The 24,997-nt window shown below is 41.4% G+C and overlaps 1 protein-coding gene across 2 annotated transcripts in view; it reads right to left on the bottom strand.

Moving 5' to 3' along the window:
* Nucleotides 1-24,997, bottom strand: part of RAB6A (RAB6A, member RAS oncogene family) — a 316,180-nt gene that overhangs the window by 69,948 nt on the left and 221,235 nt on the right. For both annotated transcript variants that reach the window (XM_086933838.1, XM_086933839.1), the window contains exon 3: nucleotides 6,805-6,858. In XM_086933838.1, the coding sequence (XP_086789964.1) occupies nucleotides 6,805-6,858 (54 nt within the window). The remainder of the gene's footprint in view (nucleotides 1-6,804; nucleotides 6,859-24,997) is intronic.

The raw sequence follows: 24,997 nt of genomic DNA, 5'->3' as shown, positions 1-24,997 counted from the left end.
ACATAGAACGACAATGTTTGTATTGCCTGAAAGGTCACGAACGGATGGGAAAAAGGCTTTGAGAGCTAGCCAAATATCACAGTTAAAGAAGGTTTATGAGACATCTGCTCTTTACGGAGGCAGCATGCACATGTGACAAGGAGGATGCAGGAAGTCACCAGAAGAAGCAGGAAAAGCACCATTGAGACTGGAACTCTAGCTCCTTCCAGAAACATTGAGTTGTATCCCCAAATGTCCGATTCTCACAGGATGGTAGGCTCTCAATGTTGATGGAATGGCTGGGAGGCATTACTTTCAAAAGGCAAAGCCTTTCAAAAAGCCCCACAACATGGAGAGCTGTCAATTGTGCCAATAATGCTTGAGTCAAGACAGTGGGCTGTAGCACTTCCTACCTTGAATACCTTGAGGGACGTGACAGTCTTGATCCCAAACAGAAAAACACTGTTGAATGGCATATCCAGGATGTGTGCCTGTACATCACCAGAGAATCTAGTGGATCAAAGCCAAGTGTGCCTCCGCAAATCAAAGAATGACCACATTGATCAGGCTACAGAGTTCACACCTGCCCTTATGATTTGACAGAGGGTATTCTTGAGCATGCCTCACCACCTCTGTAAACTGGTCCTTAAGGTGGTCTGCGGACCTGGAACCACCATCCTAGCCATTTTCCATAAGAGATGTGAATATCAGGCGAGGAGACCGTTTTTTCTGATTTTTTTGCCTAAAAAGCTAAGCCTGCTGAAAACCCCTTCTTACCCATCTCCAGCCTCTTGGACTCTATTAGGTGGGGTTGCTGGAAACATACCTGGATTCGGATTCGTGCAGCACAATGTCTGTACTATCAGATGTGCTGGTCAACCACAGAGGTGAGCTTTAATGGGCTCCAGCAGAGAATAAGTAACTGGTAGAAGAGGCTGTGATGTTGCGAGGCAGGTTGCAGGATGTCAGTCAAATTATTGCACTTAATTTCAACAGTGGGCAACGGTAGTTCAAAAGCTCTGCTCCCTGTCTAAGCACTGCATGGAAAGATTTCTCTTCCAGAGGGGTGGGCCTGTAGGGCAGTCCATCTCGAACTCTACAGATTTATCTAGACCATTGGCATTCTGACCAGCCAGGTAATCTGCCATGTCCAAAGAAAGCAGGGGCGGTAAATTTTTAGCTTAGCTGTGGACATCCATATAATGCATGATTGAGTCCAGCATTTGGATAAGGTCAGAGTATTATCCAAATACATCTTCCTTGTCTGTCAATATGGTTGGAGATATACTGGCTCAAGCTGTGGTAGTTCTGTGACTGGCCTCTGCAAGTCTCTGGGCCTTCTTGCTGGATGTTTGGAGGATTGCCTCGGTCCTTGGGTGTTCCTTAGTAGGAGCCAGTGGCAAGTTGCTGGCGTCAGCAATGGCACAGGCTTTGGGGAATGTGTCGGTGGTGAAGGGCTTTCCGTTAGGAGTGGATCCAACTAGTGCTCGATGTGTTCGTTAGAGGGGAACCCTGTGTCAGATGGCACAGATGATGAACCTGCCAACGGAAACCCAAACAAAAACCGAAGCCTACCTGAACAGAGTCATCGTGACACTGAAGAAATGAGCTTGTAGCACCAGAAATTCCAGATATGCTGGGCATCTGAGAATCTGGATCAGGACCTGTGTGGGTCACTTGCAGCTCTGATGAAGGAGGATCCTCAGGAGCTCTTCTCTATTTTGATGAGGAACACGACTGATAGAGATCTCAAATTCATACTCCATGTTGAGCCAGGTTCTCCTTGTCTGCACTAAAATGTTTGGCCTCGCGCTCTTTGATGGCTTTGTGGTGTATGAAGTCTTAGTCTTATTTTCCGCACAACCTCAAGTGGTGTTTAGAACCCAGGCATCAAAACAGACCTAAAGAGGTCTAAAATGGTTATCAGTCTATTGAATGTACAACAAGTTTAAAAATAGCCTTCCTTGGCAGACAAACCCTTACGCACTGTACTGAAGATGTGAGTGAAAATTATTGTGTGAAACTCAAGAAAAGTTTGAAAACTAATGGAGAACAGCTCCGTGTCGAGGGGTGCAGAATAAAGGTACCTGACATCAGTGCACCTGGGTAGGCTCCACATGGCTCTGTATAACTCCAGTGACCTCACTGTGTCAGTTTCCAACACAAAGATGGAGCAGTTCCCTCTATTGGAATAGGATAACTATGAAAAACTTGTACAATCAGGATGACTTCTGGAGATATTCAACAGGGTGATGAATCTGCAGGCAGAATTAGCCATCAGGAATATTATTAGTTACTAATAAAGGAAAATTAATAAGCTATGTAACATCTCATCACAAGAGAACATCTGGTGTGTAGAAAGTGTCATACACAAGTTGTGTTTCCTTCATAAGTTGTTCAATATCTTCCTGACATTCCCTAGTGACAAACCTTGGAATCCACATTCCAGTGCATGATGCCTAGGTCAACTCATTCTATCCTCTTGAATGGACTGTAAACCAACAGCTAAAAAGAAGTTCTGGTCACAACCAGAAAACAGTTGTCAACAGAAGCCAAACTGGGGGTGAGGGTGGAAAGGTGAGGAACAAAATGCAGATGACATTAATGCATGTTAAAGTTTTATTCCTCTCCTTACGCTGTAGTTCTCTGCTTTCTTTTGCGGCAATTAGTGTGACAACTATGGACAGAAGTGAAGATGGTAATTTTAAAGGCTACGTCATCAAAAATGGATCTTGTAATAAATGGCATTAGCCTTTAGTCTACAAAGCACAACAACTTGCAGGCAGGAAACAAACATTCAAAATTCCTACAACAGTGATAGTACTGAAGAGAGCGGTAACATCTGCTCCAGTCCTCCACAGAAAATAAACCAGTGCACCACCGAGTCAGAAGATTATCTGCAATGCCACATCTCGAGGCGCCAATGAAGCAAGCTGAAATGATGGATGTGTCCAGGTTAGAGGCTCATGCCCCTTGACATCTTGAAATCTCTACACATTTGTATGGAGGTTGGAGGTAGAAAGCTTGTACAAATGTCTTTAAGGCATTGAAAGCAAAGATTGTGTCAAAAAGGTATTGGTGAGAAAGACTCCCATATCTTGAATCACTCTGCCATTCAATCATGCTAATGATGTCTTTCTGCAAGGATACAAAACTCCTGCCGGCAAGGTCATGTCTTCTGGCTAGAAGGCATCCTTCCAAGAGCTGTAAAGTACTGCCCAAAACTGGGGTTGCTGGGTTTTTGAGGAGAGGAGGTGAATAATCATATCGCATTTCCCAGAACACCGAAACTTTCAGGAGTGTTGACTGAACTGAGGCAGTTTGGCCTACAAATAATTGCCTTGACTGATAGAAGAAGCCACACTGTTCTCGTCCAAGCTTGATTGGAAGCAACTGTTCCTTGGGATGTACTTGCCTTGAATGGTGAATGTGTCCAAAAAGGCTCTCCATTCTATTTGTGTAGCATCCGTGACCAGTGTCGAATCTGGTAGTGTCGAAAAGATCCAGGACCCAGTTCAAAAGATCCACAAGACTCCAACTGCAAGAAACAGTCATGTGCCCAGTTTGAACTTAATGGTGAGATGTCTTGGCTTTGAAGGCTTGTGAGGAAGTAAGATTGTATTTTGACATTCCTTAAAGGGTTAAAGTCACAGACTTCAGGTCTGAGTTTTGTCTGAGTTGTGGCACATCATAAAGTAGCGCAGAGATAGTGCGCCTACAGCAAAGCAGAATGTGTAACATACAGATCAAAGTTTTTTTTTTTAATGTAGGCAGTTCAGTGGGTTACTGTTTTTTTCATTGGGATCCTTTTGTTAATTGCAGTTCATAACATACAATCCTAATATTGTTCAGTGAGCTATGAACCAAAATCAAATAGCAGCATGGAAACTGCAAAGCACGGGTTTACAGCTTCATTGTTTTTCTCTAATCTTTCATTATTTAAGGTTGATAAATAGAGCTCCTTTGGATAATAATAATTACGTATAGTAAACACAACCCTAATCACTTTACTTCAAACCCTGAGTTTGTATTTCTCCAGACTAAGCAGTCTTAACATAATGCCAACCAGCATGGATGACATGCAACTCCTACCTGTAGTAGTCTTCATTGTCTTGAACAGGGCCACTGGAAATATGCATCCAGGGAGGGCCAAAGTATGCGGCAGGGTGTAGTAAAGTGTCCAGTAATAAGGCAAATTTTGTGGACTAACGCAGCACATTTTGTAATAGTATTACTTTATTATTTTGTCATTGTTAACCTTGTTTACACCGTCAGGGCATAGGTTGCACCTTATTATTACCAGTTTAACACCCAAATATTGCAATAAGCAACAGAAAGGTGACTCGGTCACCCTTCGCAAAGTGCCTTCTACTGCACGGAAACGTGTTGCTGCATATTTGGTAACTTTTTTAGCATTTGAGCTCAAATCTGCAGAATATACGGCAGATGATGGAGTATGTGGCAAATGCAGAAAATCTATAAATATGCGAAAATCGCAGATGCCGGACAAGTGCATAATTCCAATATCCCTGTGCTCAAGAAACATTTCCTATATATTGGCTTACACACATACAAGCCATTCGGTCTGTATAATGTGTGTGTGATATAACACACTCCAACACCCTACCCTGCATAACTGGAATGAGTATCAGTATAAACTAAATTAACTACACAAGAGAGCAGGTCTATGTAGAGATGAAGCGAACCATTGGAAGGTGGTACTGATTGAATCCTTGGAGGAGGGTGTGGGGTGCACAACAAATATTCACACCATCTGTCACCAGCACAAGAACCAGCCCTGGCAGGGGCGTAGCTATCATTCCTAAAGCCTGTGCAGTGCCCCAGCACGGAGGTAAAAGCACTTAGGCAGAGGATTGTGAGGCGGCTGATAGGAAAGCCTAGTCTATGAGCGGTTGCGATCTAATTTTCACATTTCCTTAAAGATTTTATTACAAAAATTCCAGTTTATGGAGAAGAAAGAGCACAAGTAGAAATGCTTACACAAAATGATTAATATGCTCTAATGCTGAATATGCTAGTGCCACATTGTAACCGGGCAGACAAATGCTCCAGGCTGGAACCTTGGATTGATTTATCCCTAATTTCTTTGAAAAAATTCCTTTTCTTAAACAGTGATATTCTGCCTATATGTATGTATATGTTGTATCAGGAGCACAACCCTAGCCGAAAGGCAGCGGGGCACTGTACAAGGTTCAAGTCAAAATTTAAGTCTGGATTACTGTGCCAAACCTTTGAGGGATATGTTATCCAGCATTTTACTTAACACAGCACGGTAAGTGAATTTGTGTTGCTGAGTTGCACAAAAGAGTAGAGTAGCACCATCATTTCCAAAGATATGGTGCATTGGAATTGGGAATGAAAGGTCAGACATGCAAGTTGCAAAGTGAACCTTCAGGTAATCTAAATTCATTCCCTATTCAACCTCATCTCTCAATTCCCTTTTCTCTGTGTGTATCCTCCTCGCACCTGCCTAGCCATTTGTCCCTCCCTCTCACCCTTCAGATGATTCCTCTCAGTTGTCCCCATTCAGCTTTTTAAATGCCCCCTCTATCTTCTTTTCTCTTTTCAGCCTTCGGTCATCCTCCCCATATTTGCTCTTTTCTCTGCTCCATCTTCTCCAGTTGTCTTTTCACCATCAGTTTTTCTTTCAGCTGGCAGGCCCTCGCTCGCTTTCCTATACTCTCACTGTTAACTCACTATTCCAACTGTCTCTCCCTCTCAGCATATAGACCTCTCTACTTTCTCATCATTTCTCTCTCTTTTTCACACTCTCGTAGTGCTATTGCCTACGATCTCGAAGTCTATATTCAGCAACAGAGCGATACTTCTGGCACCATCGTTCATGGTACTGGGGTAGAATTGTGAAATCTGCCATTTAGGCAGGCTGTCAAATTCAACTTGGAGTGTATATGTTTACAAACTAGTGTGTGGTAATGTGCATTAGCATATCTATATTCTAGAATGCAGCAATGTACTAGGAATGCTGCACAGATGAAGGGAGCTGGTGGACAGAGGTGGGTGGCTGAGCTGTGCTGTTTAATATGCTTATTAAACCAACTTGAGGAACTCATGGCTTCACCTCCTCATTGAAGTATTAACATTTTAAACGTCGTTTTTCATCTTGAAATCTGTCTGTTTGTGAATGTTTGCTCAACACTCCAATGTCTAATACAAACTAAAGAACATATTTTGCCTTCTACTTCTCTCAGCTGTATTTTATAAACGTGCAACGCCCCAGGTGGTCACCCTAGGCTGAGTGTCTGAAGTCCAGAGCTGCCAGGACTTTACAGTTGGAGTGTTTGTCCTCGGTTTGAGGCTAAGCTGGGTCAAAGTGAACCCCAGAAGGCATGGCACTCACAGTCAATGTGGTATAGTTGACTCAGAGCGCTTACTACTGTTCTTCCTCGGGCTCCGAGTAGAGCTCTGCCTTGACTTTGAGACAAATGGGTAATTTCTCGTTCTGATGGCCCAGGCTGTTGCTCACGTCTTTGCTCAAGAGCTGAGCGGAGACGGAGTACTACACAGTTTTAAAGCAACATGTGCAAGAGGATGAAGTTCTGAAATCAGTTTGTGGTTTGCCCTAAATCTGTGCAATATACTTTCTTTTTCATAATCATCTCAGCAGAGCCAACATTTCAATTACAGGTTTTAATATATATCCACACAGATTGTAAGCCAACTCCTTACTAGTGAAAGTAACAATCACGAGTAAGATAAAGTGCACAATTTATCACAAATGGAACAGTTCAGTTAGAATCAATCAACTGAATAATACTAAGAAAATGAAAGCAAACTTTTACTCACTGTTCGGTCCTCCAGGTACATAGTCTTTGATAAAAAGTCAATGCCTATCGTTGCCTGTAAACAAAACATATTAAAAAAAATGGTAACTTGCTTCAACAAAAGAGAAAATATATTTGTGCTTAGAACAACAATTCTACAAATACCGAATCAACTTTGGTAATGGTATTTTTTTTTTACGATTGGTCTCTAGTTATTGCCCCTTTAATTTAGATTACATTATGTTGTATTGTTAGACTGAGTTTCATGAGCCTCAGCTTCTAGCATCTTATTGACAGTACAGACAATGCAATCAACATCTTGCCGCATTAAAGGTCTGTTTTGAAACTAACTATTTGAAAGATGAGAACCTTGCAATTGTACACCCAACTAATTCACAGATTAAACACTAAACAAGACGGCAATCTGATCCCTCAGCACCAATTTGTAACTAGCATTTCCAATGCAATAGGCCTCGCATTTGTTAAAGTTACAGCTGTTCGCACTGAAAATAAAAAAAAATACTTTTTTTTGCACTGGAGTTATATTTGCATAGCACTGTTGCCAATGATTACAAAAAAGAGCAAAAGTAAAAATAAATTGCCATTTTCAACACCAACAGCTCTAACTTTAACAAATGCGAGACCTATTGCATTGGAAATGCAATTGGTCTCGCATTTGTTGGCATTGGAATTATTGGCATTATAAATACCAATGTTTTTACCATGGCATTTTGCAGGGTGCAGTATCATATGTGACCAAAAGAGGTCCCATGGGACCGCTTTTGGCCACATATAGTATTGTACCCTGCAAAGTTGAAGTTATATGCATTATAAATGCCAATGTTTTTTACTTAGCCATGTTGCAGGGTGCCCACTGCAGAAGATCTAGTAAATCCACTCTACCAATAATGCATTACCTGCAAGACAATACCACAAGTACATTCAAATAGCTATGTCCATATATACAATTATTAGCTTTGAAATGTGGCAAAATAATTATTTGTATATATTCCGGATTAGGTTGTACTAGGAAGAGAAATTTATAGAAGGTCTCATATAAATGCGAGATGTTCTAGTGAGTAAAGTAACCACTGCAAGCCTTGCTTAGGACCAAGTGTGTGCCTTGCCTAAAGCCCTTTAAGAAAATTGTACACAGAGGCTGTAATTAAAACCTAGGGAGTAACAACACATGTAACAGGGGGTGTCCTCATGGGAGGTTACAAGGAGACAAGGGACTACTAAACCTATTGACCAATGAAAGCTCTCATTTACAAAGGACATGGACATGAGCCCATTAAAAATATGAGCGGAAAGTGGGAGGAATTGTAGACCCCTATCCTGAATACAAGAGACAAACAATTGATGGACGGAATGCATAACAAATCAAAACATTCATCCCAAGTCAAGAGATCTGGGTTCAATCCATCATTCTTTTGCTCAACATGCCACCCCAGTTTAGACCTGGAAATATGCAAATCAGTCCTGACCCTGTGCCTCATGGGAACAGTCCAGCCCGAACTGCCAAGCCAGGCCCTACCTGGACCGGAAACAAGCATCCTAAGACCGGTTTCGGCCATTATAGCTTGATTCCAGTGGCACAGTGAGCCCAGAACCCATGTCTGAGCATACCCGGCGCACTTAGGGTGAGAAAGCAAAAGACACAAAATTGATGGACGGAAGGCACAACAAAAAAACATTCACCTCCAGTCAAGAGATCTGGGTTAAAATCCAACATTATTTTGCTCACCATGCCACCCCAGTTTCAGAGCTCTGTCCATCTCCTTGTGTTTGCCAAATCCTGAATACAGCATGTCTCGAATAGACAGCGCAAGCGTTGCCTAGGCAAGACCTAAAAAAACTTTTTGGTAACAAATTATTAAAATCTTTACTAAATTACAGGTCCTTTGCTGATAAATTCCCTTACTGACACGACAGTCATCACATGCTCATTAGGAATGGAGATTGTAACTGCACATACTTTATTAGTCTTCACCACCATGCAAAACATAAAAGTGCACTCATTCTGTATGCATCTCTATTAAGGCCAAAGGACAAGGTTAGGCTGGGAGTTAAGCTGTACTGAGAGATCAGGGTTTGTTTTTTTGGGGTTCGCCTGCACCTCACAATTCAGTTAATTTGTTAAGCATAGATAACCAGGCAAGATTCCCATAACTTAATATAAATGGAAACAAGAACAGCTATGGCTTTCCCAGTCCAACAAGGAGCAGCCACACAGCCTAATCTGCTAAAACGTGTTTAATGTAAACTAATGTGCACACATCTACTTGGGTAAATTCACATGCAATGGTTGGACAAAACACAACGTTGATTTGAATATTTAGTAACAGTACTGAAAATAATGCTCACAAACTCTACCATATAAAGCACCAACCACAGATCTGATGAATCCGACATTAATATCTCGGATGAGTCCCCAGAATATGAAATGTACACGTCTCAAAGTGAAGACAGATTTCAATCTGAGTTAATTCAACAGCAAAATGGAACCTGGACTGATGCGTTCTGCAAGAGATCTAGAATTCTCGTCTCAGGATACCTTCTACTTTTAAGATAAGCTACTGTTGCATCCAAGGTTAGAAATCACAACTGAGTTATGCTATAACTTAAAACAGACTGGCGAGATGAGTTATTAGCAAACATTGTGGCACACTTCTATGGCAAGACTGGGGTGAAACTGCCAGTTTTTACCTAAAAAACGTAGCAAAAACCAGTTAAGAGACAGAAAATCCAATAAAAGACGTAGAGAAAGTCTTAAATAACTGACAATAGTTTGTTCACATGGGCACCTCCAGGTCGAAAAGATCCTAATCCACCAGTAGAGCACCCAAGGACTCCATACTATCTTGAACCTTTATGTGGTGCTGCTGGGTGTTCTACAACCAGATACCAGCATTAAAATTCAGTAACAGCATTCTGTCCATCAAATGTCAGAGTGGGACGGCTATGCCGAGAGGTGGTCCTGTGCTCCCCGCGCCACTGCAGTTAAGCTAGCCTGGCTGATGAGGAGCGATACCCCTTAATCGGGCCCAGGATGGTGTTTCTGGTCTAGGGAGGACCTGGCCTGGCAGTTCGGGTTGGACATTTCCCATGGGAAGCAGGTTCAAGACTGATTTGAATATGGCTGGATTCAAAGTGTAATGGCATTGTGAGCAAAAAAACAATGGATTTAGGCCCAGATCTCTGTACTAGTGGGTGAACGTTTGACATTGTTCAGCATTCCGTCCATCAATTGTTCTTTTGTGCTTGGTGTTCTACTCCCAGATAACAGCATTAAGATTCTTCAACCTGTCGAAGATCCACAACCCTACTTGAAAGTCTCCTTTGCTTCAGACATGCATGGCCTCAAACACTGCCTGCACATTATCCAGAAGTGGAAGTCCAACACCTACCTGAAGCTCAACCCAATTAAGACAGAATTTCTGTTAATTGCCAAAAACAAAAAATAACAGCATAAACCTGACTCAAAGACATAAACCTTTACAGTCCAACTTTCATCCAATGAAAAGTCACTTGGATTCATACTGGACACCTATCTCACCCTCAAGGAGCACCCAGCCATAATAGCCCTAGAACTCTTGCATCTGGATGGTGGTAATACACTACTCCATGGTCTTCCAGACTACACACTGGCAGCCCTAACAATAACCCGACATGTTGCAGAAAATCTCATCTATGGCCAAAAGAAATATTATCACATCACCCCCATTGGTACCCTTTGCCAATCTGTACCACCTCCACAACCAGCTGCATCAATTACAAAGGTATCATGACCAGCAACCTGCTTATTTTACTGACAAGCTTGGTGGCGTCGCTTGCAGGGGCTGGTGTTGTCTGTGTCAGAGGTGTAAATACCTTCGCTACCCTTTGTGCCCCACCACCAGTGACTTCTGCAGCCAGCAATTCAAACACATTGGTCTCTCAGTCTGGGAACAGCAGTGTGGCTCCTTTTTACTTTTCACGTTTTACTTACTCTTGAATTTATCGAAAAGTACTTGCTTTTTCCAGGATGGTGTGTTTCTGTAGTTGTATATGCAACATCTTACGCCTGTACAGTGTCACTCTTATATAGCTGTCAGTTAAAGTAGAGAGTGGGCTTTGATTTATAGCTGTGGAGTTCAGACCAACTGCAGTGTGAATTTCTCACATTCCTGTCAGTGAGTCCAGAAAAGGGGTTCAGAATAAATGCTCATCCTAATTGGTGGCCTCTGCAGAGTGCACAGAGCCAGATTGTAACTTATTTCATTACAAGACCAGAGGGCATCATTATACAATAACCTTTTATTGCTTCCCCAATGCAGCACTTAAAAAAACGTACAAATATCACAAAGCAATAAGTTCTATTTTGGAATTCTTAATGCAATCTTAACCTCTTAAGTGCTGCGTCGGGGCGTTGGCCGACGGCAGCACTACCTCCCCAGCGCTGCGCACGACCATTGGACGTCCATTCAGCACTAGTTCCAATGGACAGCGCAGCACTGGGGAGGGATATTTGCGCCGCATCTAAGGTGTTAAGTCCATATCTCAGAGCTACATTCCTCTTTTATTGAATGCTCCTTTCAGATAAGTACACTTTTACTTCACTGCAACTTCGTTTTATCACTGACCAGATGTTTATTACCCCATTAGTCATTCCAATTTATCGACTACCATATACATTCTGTATTAAATAGGGTTTATTTGCTGGAGATATATTACTAAGAAATCTGGTTTCTTTCCTAATAATATAATTTGAAGAAAGTTATATAGTGTTTAACATTTCTTGAGTTAATTATCTTAGTAGATAAGCCTGTTGCGTTTAATAATTTGAGTACTGCTCATCTGCTTTTTAAGGATTAGGAATTAGAATTACTTTTGTGTACATGGAACCAATGCCCGATTTGACAGGTTCTGAATTTCTTACTAAGTATAATGCTCACAACGCTCCTCCTCCAACGATTATCTGAAGTGCCCAAGATGTCAGTGCCATAATACAGAGACAACAAATGTAGACTATATCGAAAATATCAACTACATGAATATCATTAAAACAAATCCATCGGAGTAAAAATGATTAGAAACCCATTTAAACAATTGAATCCAAAAATTATAACTAAAATACATAACTAATACTTTAATTTCACCAAAAACTTAACATTAAATATTAACATAACCTACCTCTTAAATATGCATTACATATTTAAAACATCTGAAAATAATAAACATGTATATTAATAAATATCAATCCTCACCTCAATACAAACAAAAATAAACTTATACAAAGTACAAACATAAAAAAATGAGAGATCCCAAATAAGGATATAACTGCCCAAAAAAATGTAAAATATAAAGCAACCAATTAAAAAAAAAATCTTTTTATTAACAAAAGCACGAGAAATCACATCATACATCGTTAATGTCATGAGTACATTAAATTCCATATACAGAGAATCATAAGCAATACTTTTTCGGGCGGAGCAAGCCCCCATGGTACCCATTTTCATAAAACTATTCTGCCCCCCACAGCCCTCTGTATCTTCTCCAAGGCGTCCACACCTTTTCCCATTTCCGAGCTCACCCCTACTCTTATATACACTTTCCTCCGCACTCCGACACCAATCAAGATCACGTTTCCAGTCCTCAATCAGAGGGGATGCCGACGCCCCCCAATTTTTGGCGATATTGCGCTTTGCCACCCCCGCTGACAGTGCAAGCCATATACCCACATACCTGGGCCATTCAGCCTACCCCCTCCTGACCATTAAGAGAAGCTATTTTGGTTCAAGGGGGACAGGTGCTTCCACCACCTCGGACATAACTTGTGTGTCCCTCTGCCAAAATATGGAAATTTCGGGACATTCACACAAGATGTGCATGAAGATTTACTACTCCACACACCCCCTGATGCACCGGGCAGATGGGGCACAACCCCAGGAAAAGAGGTGGGTGCAGGGATAGTAGATTCAATGCAGTATCTTGAGCTGTACCAGCCTGAATCTTATGCGCATAGCAACCTCTCTAGGACTCTGGAGCACCTCTTGCCAGTCCTCCTCGTCCAGAGCCCCCAGGTCTTTAGCCCAAGCCTCCCTAAGGGAGACTAAGGGATCTGGGAGATTGTTCATCAGTTCACAGTATATCGTAGAGGTTGGTTGCCCCTGTATGGGGTCCAGCAGCAACTGATACTCCAGCCATTATTATTCTGGAACGAAGACCCCCTGCTGGACGTGAGCGCACAGGGCATGTAGGAGCCTCAGGTGCACGTAGTGCTGAGAGTCATGCATGTTATACTCTTTCTGTAGGTATTCAAACGTGCGGGGCGTCTCCCTTCCATACGTCCCCCAGGTATTCAATGCCTATTAGGCGCCAACCCCTGAACCCAGATAGCCCGGCTACCTCCTTGAGGGGGATCTCCCACCCACAGCGGGGTTTTGGCAGTCAACCTTCTGGCCCATCCCAGCAATATATTGGCGACTCTCCAGCACTGGATCACCACCTTTGTGTGTTCCGGCCAGGCCCATCCGCCGGGAATACAAAACTGATTCATAGTTGCCCTGCGACATTGCTGCCCTATTCACTCTGTATGCCGGCTCATCCATTCCGACGTATACCCAATCATTAATCACCTGTATTTGGGAGGCCCAGTAGTGTAGCCTGACATCTGGAACTGCAATCCCCCCCAACCCCGCCCCCCCATCAAAGACCCCCCTGTGCAACTATTCAAGGCAATTCTCGGCGACCCCCCAGCCCACAGCAGAGTTCGCACCTCCTGCGCTATACACTTAACCTCATGCGCGCTAGCGGAATTCCGCTCGCACGCTGAGATTTTTTAAATCGCACTTTACGTGACGAGCTGGGCTCGTCATCAGCGTGCGAGGAGGCTACGCCATGACGAGCCCAGCTCGTCATCAGCCTGGAAGGGGTTAAAAAGATGCTGTGGTTTCTGATAGGGAGTATTTGGTAATACGTAAAGAAGAATCAACCGATATTATTAAACTATACACAACTATAACCAATAAAATAGCATAAACAAGCAAACAATATAGAAGCCAGATGAATTAAAGAAAAAAATCTCACAATACACCATACATTTGAAGAGGAGGAAACTGCAAAATGTTACCCTGCAAACTACAAGGCTACAAAATATACAACTTTACCACTACATCTCCAAGTAAGTATCACATATTTAAAATTTAAAAATTGTAACTTGCAAAAATATTATTTAAGAAACAATGTCTAAGACTATTTAACGTTTCTAATTTTAAATGGAACTTTCTACTACACACCAACAAAAACTACACCTATAACACCACAAAATAAAGTATATTGAAATACCTTTTTAACTGCAAGAGCAACGACAAAACGTGCTAATCACCGAAGCGTCGTCAGATCCAAAGTATAAGACATGCAACAAATAAAAATTCTTTTCATCTCCCAACAGAACAAAAAAAAACGTCAGACGGAGAAGCTTTCTGAAATGAAAGTGCGACAAGACAAAACCTCTCTGAAGACCATACAAGTTTAGACAAGAAATAGGAAATGTATATTTAACTGCATATGCATAAAAAGCATAGTAAAGTACATTTTTTTTAATTATTACCGTAATTAAAGAAACTGACAGAAGGCGCAAAATGTATACCATCACAGAAGGAAAAACTATTGTGTTACACAGGATATATCACCAGCCAAGAAAATGATTCAACTGAACATATTAATTGGAAATGTGCAATGTATTATTCCAATGCATGTCAAGGGAGGGCAACTACTCAAGAAACTGTAGTTATTAACCTTAAAGAGCATAATCACCTCCTCAAAGTAACAAATAGAAGTGAGAGAAATTTTAGAAGATTTAAGAGAAGCAAGCACTAATACTCCGGAACCCACAACACGAATATTTACTACCCCAAGTACCTGAACATATAACAGGTTAATTACCATCAATACACACCTTAAAGTGCCTGATAACAAGCACTATAAGGGCCACCAGTGGCACCCCATTTGCTCCAAAAACATACAGGAGTTGGACATCCAAACAAACCTAACATTAACCCATTAACCAGTTTACCGCGGCAGACATTCCACCGTGGCGCGGGTGTTCTACAGAGTGGGCAGGGCTGCGTCAGCCAACGGTCGTGTGCAGCACCCGCAAGGTAGTGCTCGGCCGACGCGAGCACGGAACGGGTTAAGGGGAACCCTTTCTGCTATATGAGAATAAAAATAATGACAAAGAATTCTAATCTTCTCAGCCTCTGACAACTCACTGAAACAGTCCCTATGTCAAACATGGATGACAGATGCTACATTTAAAATGTGTCCCAAACCATTCAATCAACTATACACCATTCATGGTGAATTTCAACGCATCAATATTCCTTTAGTTTATGCTCTACTTCCTAATAAACATGGCAGTACTTACATGGAACTTAACCAAATCAAACATCAAACTATAACCCCCAAAAATGATAAATGACCTTGAACACGCTATGATTCAATCTATCCTATAAAGATACCCCAACAGCCATACAAGGATGTCATTACCATTCCAATAAAAGTATATTGAGTTACCTACAGAAATCTGCACTAAATGTGGAATATGCCACCCAGAGCTAATTTTCCTTTAAGGTTAAATAAATGATTGCACCAGCCTACATCCATCACAGAAGTAGCCAAACATTACATCACTAATAAAAAGCCACAATCATCAAAATAACGAAGAAAAAGTGGTTCCCTACTTCGAGGACACACGGTTGGCAGAATGCATAGGTCAGCACACAGACGCCAACCAAAATACCAGATACCATGGTGGCAGGTCTATGACAGCACCTTGGCAAAGGAAGCAAAAACAAACACAGTAGAAGGATGGCATAATACCTTTCAATCCACACAAGGCAGAACCCAACCAACCCTATACAAATTACTAGAAGCCTTACAGAAAGGACTAAGCTACCAAGAACTTAGAATAGAATAATAAGTTACCAAAATGTGCCCTAAAATAAGTAAACAAATTAAACAAAAACATATAGCATGGTAGAAAGTAAAGTACAAATATTTACAAAGGACTAGACTATGTACAAGTAATAGCCAAATCTATTCTATACAACACAAAAACCTATCACAAGCCGCAGAAAATACAATATACTACAGCACAAAAATAAAAATTAATTATACTATATTATTTCAATGAATAAATACTAAAAACATAACTCTGATCTAATAAAAATACTAGCATTTAAAAAACAAATTAAAATAGTAAATAAAACTAACTTACAAAGTAGGAATATTAATGTAAATACAGCACATATTTTCTACAAAGCAACATTAAATACATCAGCATAGCATTTATCTAAAGCACATTTCCCAACCTCACTAAATAAATTAAACAAAAGAATTTTGTTGCTGCTGATCTGTCAAATTCACACAGGAAAAATTATGAATCCACCGAAAAGGTCCTTAAAACGGTAATAAAAAGCCCCACAAAAATGCAAATATTAAGAAAAAGGAAAGGTAATATTCCCTTAAAGCAATCCAGTCGGTTCCATTAAAAAACTGAAGATAACAAAAGAACCGCTCCAAGAAATGCAAAAAACAAGTAAATAAATATTTTAAAAAATGTATTTTTTAAAAACCAATCCATTTTCCTTAAAAACAAAAAGATTTTTTTTTTTTAAACTTCCAACTACCCTTAGGGACACCTAAGAAACAGAAACCTGTAACAAATAGCGCACCCTCCGGTACAAAACACTTAACTCCCAAATTAACTCATACATACCGTTAAACTATACAAAACTAATTAGCAACACTACATTTAGTATTGCCACCACAATTTCAAACTTAAATCCAAATATTTCCAAAAAAATAATTATTCCAAATTAAAACAAACATCCTTAACTGCAATACATTTTATGTAAAAAAATACACTTCATACAAAATATTAAAATACAAAAAATGTATTTAACACTTTACTCACAGATCATGTTAATAAAATAAATATCTTCATAGAAATGAAAAATATATTTGAAAAACGGAATAAAACAAACTATTAAAAATCTTATCAATATATATTATTTTTAAAATATACTATTTATCAATAGAAATCTAAATATTTCTAGAACCTTTTTCCAACAAAAATTATTTTAACATTTTACATTTATTTTTATTTCTTCACTTTTTTAAATTCTCATTTACTGAAAATTAAACATTTTTTTTAACTCATCCAAAATGAAAACATTTTTTAAATACTTCCAAATATAAAATCACCATATTCAATAAATCTTTATTAATTTTAATACTTTAATACATTTGGGGGAATATATATATATATATATATATATATATATATATATATATATATATATATATATATATATATATAAATAAATCACCAAATGAGCCCTTGCGCTCTCGAGAGGCACTCCCGACATCTCTGCAACCTTGCATGTGCGCCTCTTGTAGCTCTCATGCACTTTCTCCAGACAGTAGTTCTGACTCCCGACGCGTTTTGAGGCCACTCCGCCTCTTCATCATGGGGACACACAGAAGAATGTACAAGAACCTCCTTTAGTAGCTTTCATATTTTTATTATTCAATCAGGCAAACACCGCCCTCAGTGGGCGTGGCTCCACAGATTAACCATCAGCATGATGGTATTCGTAGTCCTCAAGGTGGGTCTGAAGTTTCCCTTAAGTAGGTTACATTATTCTGTGCAAAAATTAATATCCTTATTAATATCCTTTAGTAGGAAAGGAGAAGCAGTCAGTGAGGGCTATGTTTCAGTGTGAAACGTCGTGCCGAACGATGAAGAGCTGTTCTCCCCTACGGCTTCTCTGCTCACCTCGACTTTCCCAGTAAACAGAGCGGTGCTCTCACGCACGGCCAAGAGCAGCCGTGTCAATATCCAAATCACCAAATGAGCCCTTGCGCTCTCGAGAGGCACTCCCGACATCTCTGCAACCTTGCATGTGCGCCTCTTGTAGCTCTCACGCACTTTCTCCAGATAGTAGTTCTGACTCCCGACGCGTTGCGGCCACTCCGCGTGTGTCCCCATGATGAAGAGGCGGAGTGGCCTCGAAACGCGTCGGGAGTCAGAACTACTATCTGGAGAAAGTGCGTGAGAGCTACAAGAGGCGCACATGCAAGGTTGCAGAGATGTCGGGAGTACCTCTCAAGAGCGCAAGAGCTCATTTGGTGATATATATATATATATATATTTATATTTTTTTAAACAGATTTTACTGGGTTTCCAAACAGTCATCTTACATAAATTACAGTAACATTATACATGCATTGTTATGTACTTACTCTCTGGTGTATCTAATCTAACTGCTAAAGAACTAAACTCTCCCTCCCTCCCTCCCACCTTGAGTTGCTATTGATTCTAGCTGGGTGTTGCTAGCTCATTATGGGGCTTGTCTTGATTCAGGGTGTGGAGGAAGCAGATTTATCCCAGACGTGCTTGTTCGCCCCTCCTCTTGGTCCTGTGCTATCAGTTGCGGGGATTCTGCTCTACTAGATCCCTGTCAGCTGCTAACTCGCCTACTAGGCGTTCCCATGCCCTCACCCCTTCTTTTTTCCCCTATTCCCCGTCTAGCGTCTATGATTAAGAGTCTTCCTTCCGCCTGCCTATTTTTCTAATTCCTTTTTCCATGTGGCCACCCATGGCCCCCCTTGGTCTTTCCCAGTTTCTAGCTATTTCTTGCTTGGCTAGGACGTAAGCGAGGTCCTGAAATGTCCCTGTCGTTTGTTTTTGGCCGTGTGTGGGAACTATCATAGCAGGTAGTGGTCTGGGGTTTGCGGTAGCTCCTTGTCTATGAAGTCTCCTATTGTGAGTCGTATCTCTTCCCAGAATGCACGCAAGATAAGGCAATCCCAAAACATGTGCAGTATGTGGGCTTCTCTCTCCCCGCATCTAGGGCATGCTGCGGAGTCTACTCCAAAGTACCGCCTTATGTGGGGCGGGTGGGGAGATATGCTTGGTGGAGTACATAGTTTAGTTTAAACTGCACGTTCCTGGATGCTTTCAGGGTTCTTTCCACTATCATGTCCCAGTCTTTCTCCAGGATTTGTTTCCCCAGGTCCTCCTCCCATTGTATTTGTAGGCAGTCCAGCGGTCTTTGCATGTTCTGCTTAATCGCTTTGTAGAGGCAGAATAAAGTTTTGATTGTTTCCACCGACAGTGCAACATATCTGCATCCTGCAAGCGCTCTGGGCTCTGCACTCCCCATACCACAGTGCTTCCCTATCCTGCGCTCAAGCGCTCTATGCTTCAGAAACTGGCTCCCAGGCAAGTCCTGTTCCATTTACAGCTCTTTGAAAGGGAGCATTACAGATTCTCGGTGTAGGTCTCATCACTTTCAGACCTGCCTCTTCCCAGTCCTCTAGTCCCGCCCAGTGCTCTCCCTGTGGGAGGCAGCGAAGCATTGTTATGGGTAGGTTCAGAGAGTAGGGGGTCCTGGAGCCCACTCCCATCAGGTATCTGGTCCAGCATTGCGTCACCACCCTGTTCTCTACTGTGTCTCCCGCAGAGTTCCTCTGCACTCGCAGTAGTATCTTTGCTAGGGTTGGGGCGGCAGGTGCGGATTAGCACTGTTCCCTGTCTGGGTTCCTTTTGGCTGCCAGTCATTGAATCAGCCAGTACAGCTGGGCTGCTATACAATATCCTTCGAAGTCTGGGGCTGCTTGGCCTCCCTCAGCCGAGGTACACTAACGTGGCCAGTACCACCCTCCTCCGTCCAGTCCCCCAAAGGGATGACACCACCTTGAGTCGATGTCCCTGAATGTTGCTTGCAGTATCCACACTGGGAGGGTGCCCAAAAAAATACAGCAGTCATGGGAGTGCCACCATCTTCAGGAGTGCCACTCATCCAGCCACCAAGAGCGGTAAAGTCCTCCAGAACTCCATAGAGGAGCGGATCGAGCAAATCGCTCTGTTTACGTTGCCCTCTAATAATTTGGCTGAACCAGGATATATTTTGACTCAGATACAGCAGGCCGTCGGGCTCCCACTGTAGGTTTCCCAGGTCTGGCGGCATGGGTCTGTTAGGCGCCATAGAGTATAGTTTTGCTTTCTGCCACTTGACCTTAAGGCCGGATAGCCTGCCTAACTAGGCAAGCATGCTTCGCGCCCCCGTCAGCTCTGTAGCTTTACTGTGGAGAAACAGCAGGAGGTCGTCCGTGTACAAAGCTTTGTAGTGACTCATGTCTCCTGTCCACAAGCCACTGTAATCCTGCCCGCTCCTCGCCCTGCAAGCCAAGGGCTCCATGGCAAGGGCGAATAACAGTGGGGAGAGTGGACACCCTTGCCTTGCGCCTCTTTTCACCGCCTGTCCAGGCGAGATATTTTTCCCAGTGCGCACTCTGGCTGTAGGGATTGCATAAAGCAGTTTCACCCATGCAAGAAAGCCTCATCTTAGCCCCATCTTAGAAAGGACCAATTTTTGGAAAATACTGAAACTAGTTCAAAAATATAAAATGTACTTCAAAACAACTTCAAAACATTTTTTTTAAGTAAAATGTAATTAAATACAAAAAAAGCTGCCAACCTTATCTCCTGTAAACCCAACATCCCGCTAACACTTCCCACACTCATCCCCTATAAACCCAAAAATGTATCGCTACAGATTTTTTGTTTTTTAACTATTTCAACTAGAAAAAAAAAACTCTTATAAATACATTATTCAAAACAATTTACCCAAGAAATATTGGTAACAATATAAAATACAACGAGATTATTAAACACTTAAAACGATACTTTTGACAATATTATATCACAATAGTCTTGACACTATTTATGTTTATTTAACACAAAATTTTCGATTTGTCCAAAGTGCTTTTAAACATCAGCAACCTTTTCCCACTTACTGGCAGCAGAGACCGGCTTGTGTGACCTCATTCTTTCCATGTGGCACCATTGTTGAGCACACGTGCAGCTTCTTCTATGTGGCTATTGCTTTGGGTGGTCTCCTCTACATGTGTGGAGCCATGCTTCAGACGCTCACTCTCGGCCAAAGAGGCCTACGGGTTGAAACGTCCTAATAAAAAGAGGACTATGCAATGCAACTCAGCCGCCATTTTGGATCGGGTAAAAGCTACATATGTCTGTTTCCATGACGACTGGATGTCGTTTGTCAGTTTCACAGTAACAGATTTTCCTAGCATATGTGACTGAAATTTTCTCCTTGCTTTTAAGAACTTGGCGTTTAAGTTTTTTTAATTACATAATTTATATACAAAATCTGGGACAATGTCAAATGGGAGGGAGGCACTACCCCATATAAAAGGTGACTGAGGAAACGGAAAAAAAAAATGTTAAGACCTCTATTAAGGTGGCAGTGGAGGCTGTTTTAAAACGAAAGTCAAGTAATACTTTAGAGGAGGAATATTTCTCACGGATGAGATACCAGTTTTAAACAAAAAGTGTGGAAAGGCTTTTTTTGTTTTTTTAAAAAAGGCATCTTGCCAGAGCCTCTGAGAAATGGTCTAGATCAGGCACAAGGCGAGCCTTGTGGTAGCCTCAGCGTTGCAATAGATTGGGGTATCTATCCGCAGTGACACCTAAAAAATAAAAAAGCGATGTCCTTAGCAACACAAAAGATAGTCATTAATCCATCAGCCTGGATGAGGACTTGGACAAAATTGAAAAAATAGGGTTTGAGGAGTAGGTTTTTGTCCGCGGGGAAGGGTTGGAGGTGCTGGGAAGTGAAGAGGACAACTTATAGCGCCCATCAATCTTTAAACCTAATAGGGATCCCTTAGAAGAGGACATGTTTAATCTAGACTCAATAAGGCATCTGCATAGTTCAGAGTGGTTGCCTTTGTCCCATGTGGTGAAATGTATTTAACTGGTGAGAAAAGCCCCTGGACAGCCCGAATCGCAATCTTTTGTGGGCAGAATGCCCTTTAACTTCTAATGAAAATAAAGTTTGTAATACTCCCACTCTGGACGCAGAATTGATTAACTTCCTGTTTAAGTCCGGAAAGAAATTGAATGTTGCCTGAAGCAAAGTTAGGACAGATTCCAAGATATCATGGGCCCTCTTGCACGCCTTTCAGACATAGCTGAGGAAGCACATTTGAAAGGACATAGATTGATGTAGAATTGTTGAGGGGTTGCAGGTCTGAAAACAGAGAGGAAAATAACAAACCTTATGAGGATGAACTCAAAGTTGGCCGGATTGGACAATAAGGAAACAGTAGGCAATATAGATTATTTATTTATTTATTTAATTTAAATAAATAAATCTATGCGGCATAGAAGAGGCAGATCAAGATCAAAAGGTGCAGGAAATGAAGGCGAGTATGAACACTTGTACTGGTTTTTCACAGCTAAAGTGGAAGAGTGGTTAGACAATCTAGAGATATAGAATGGCGAGGCTATATTTGGAAATGTCCCAGAATATTACTTCAGAGACAGATGCCAGTATTTTAGGTTGGGAGCACATTTGAACAACCTAGAAACAGGAGAGCTGGTCCAAGGAGGAACGGTACTTGCACAAACTGTTCAGAGATGATGGCAGACCTGAACGCCTTTAGGAGTTTCAAGAATTTTCTATTGAACAGTGTAGTGTCAATGCGTATGGACAATGTTTCAGCTGTCTCATATCAATCGCTTCGGAGGTTCAAGGTCAAAGCAACAGATTTAATAAGAGATATGGCATTTTTGTTGGGAATACACAATTTTGAGAGCAGATCATATTCCAGTGTGAAAAACGTTTTTATCCCTTATTTTGAACATCAGTTCTTCCATTTGTATTTGCAAGAGTTGTTTTGATCACACACTTTTTGTGCCTTGCGGACGTGTTTTAAAGTCAGCCAAACAGACTTGTTTTCCTTGTCTCTTTACACACCTGGTGTTGACATACCTGCTCTCTGTCAATCTGCAGCTAATCTAGCAATGTTTATATTTAATTGTCCAACTGTCTGCAGTTGTAGGGGAAGGAACCAGCAATGTCAACTTTTATTGTTTAGGCTCGTTTGTTCGATCGTTTGTCTGCCAATATCTTAAGGAACAAGCAATGTCCACTGAATCTTTGTGCTAGTTTGATTGTGTTAGTATTTGAGGAACTGAAACAAACCTTAAACCTTGTGACCTTTTAGGGATTGTCCCATCTGTAAATATTTTGCACAGTCCCAGCTCGTGCCACATGTATAAATAACCTTGCAGACCTGTGTATGATGTACACTCTTCATAGCCACCAGAGCGCTGTGATTATGTGCACTAGCGCGTTAACATTAAATAAGAGTTGCTTTGACAGTCCTCCGAATACTGTATTTGTTTTGCAAGTGGAGAATGAAAGAGGGCTATTTCCACTATAGGTATACAGAATCAGAGGGCAGATAGGAATTCATGACATCAAGGACTTGAGATTGGCAATTGAGGCGGATTCTTTTCAAGACAGTCCAAGCACTATGAGGACCTACAGAGGTAGATTTGTTTGCGAGCATACTTTCCTGTCAGGTAGCAAGATATTTCAGTTGGAGACCAGACCCAGGATCTGCAGCAGTGGATGCCTTTGCTCAGGATTGGTCAGTAGACCAGGCTTACGCTTTTCCCTCAGTTTGAAATGATTCAGAAGGTGCCGTGGAAGGTAAGGAATGAGAGGTGCAGGATAATTCTTGTGACTCAGTTTTGGATTTCACAAGTTTGGTTCCCAGGAGTAATGGAACTTGCTGTAGAAGAGCTCCGGTTGAAAACAATTTAAAGGTAGTTCCAGAAGGAGAATAACACCCTTAGAAGGAAACTTGAACCTTGTTGTATGGAAAATTTCCAGGGTTCTGAAAGATAATCTGGGCTTTCAGGGAAAGCTAAAGATTTATTGGAGGAATCGTGGGCGCCTGGTACTAGAAAGTGGTATAAGGGAGTTTGGAGCAAATGGCGCAGTTGGTGCATGGAAAGGAATCTGGATCCCTTTGACACTCCTGTGACAGTTCGGCTAAGTAATTTGCCAGCTCTATTTCAGTCAGGTTTGTCTCACAGGGCTATTAATTGCTACAGGTCGGGTGTGTCAGCTGGTCATGCCTTGGTGAATGATGTTGCAAGTTATCCTTTAATCTGTAGGGTGATGTAAGGAATAAGCCTTAAGAGATCACCTAGGGCACGCAAAACGCCCATTGCGCTAGACTGGGATGTAATGCTGGAGGCTTTCAAAGCAGTTGATGTCCATCAATACGCCGTCGCACTCACACAGTTGGATGCACATTAGGGTACCCATTCCTCGAATGACAAGTTAATGCAGCAATTTTTCATTTCTTATTACTTCATATCTCCTACATGCCGCCTACAATGTCTATCGTACGATGATTTTGATATACGATGTGCGCTTGGGACCGTAGGGATAGGAGTGGGGGGAGTTGGGGACTAGTTTGTAGGGTAACTATTTATACATATGACTATAAAACATAAGGTGTGTTTCTGCAACAAGATACTTCTGGACGTTTATATTATGACAAACAATCGCTAGATATGATGGTTCCATAGGCCATGTATGTTATTATTTCTATACTACATGTTGATAATGTTACTCCTTGACTCATCATATAAAGACACCACTTTCCTAATACGTGACGGATATCATACAACTGTAGTCATATATACTATACAAAGCATTAATGTACTGCCTATGTTCTACGAAAAACAAAAAAACTACGTTTAAAAAAAAAAAAAAAGATCACCTAGGGCTTGTTTTGTTTATTAATGGGATGTGAACGTCGTTTTCAACCTATTTGTTTCCTGGTCAAGAAACACTTATCTTTCCTTAAAACAGATCTCTCAGAAGCTAGCAACCCTTCTATATTTAATATCCTCAAGAAGGGTATTGTATGTAAAAGCTCTAGGGATTTTTAACAGGTTTTATTCCCCAGACTGTGTATATTTTGATATCAGGACGAGAATCAAGAAAAGGTCTGAGAATATTTTTTATCCATCATTTCAGGATTGCACGAAGTTTTGTGTGGTTAATTGTATGAATGGACATGGAGTTCAGATCTGGCGGTGAAGTATAAATGTGGATATCCCATGTCAGACCTTAGAAAGCAATATCAACCGGTACAATATCTCTCCCCTACATTACAAAACCAGATACCAGCACGCCAATGTTTTTACAAAATATGTTAAGATGCCGCCATAATGCATTTCAACCAAACCTGGCTTTATTCACATAGGGAGTCCATTTTGTAAAAAAAAAAAATTAAAGTGCTCACGTGTACAGTGTCATAATAAACAAAAG

This window comes from Lissotriton vulgaris, chromosome 8 (genome assembly GCF_964263255.1).
Source record: "Lissotriton vulgaris chromosome 8, aLisVul1.2, whole genome shotgun sequence".
NCBI lineage: Eukaryota > Metazoa > Chordata > Amphibia > Caudata > Salamandridae > Lissotriton > Lissotriton vulgaris.
The sequence above is the reverse complement of the archived record's forward strand: the minus strand, read 5'-3'. Positions and strand labels throughout refer to the sequence as shown.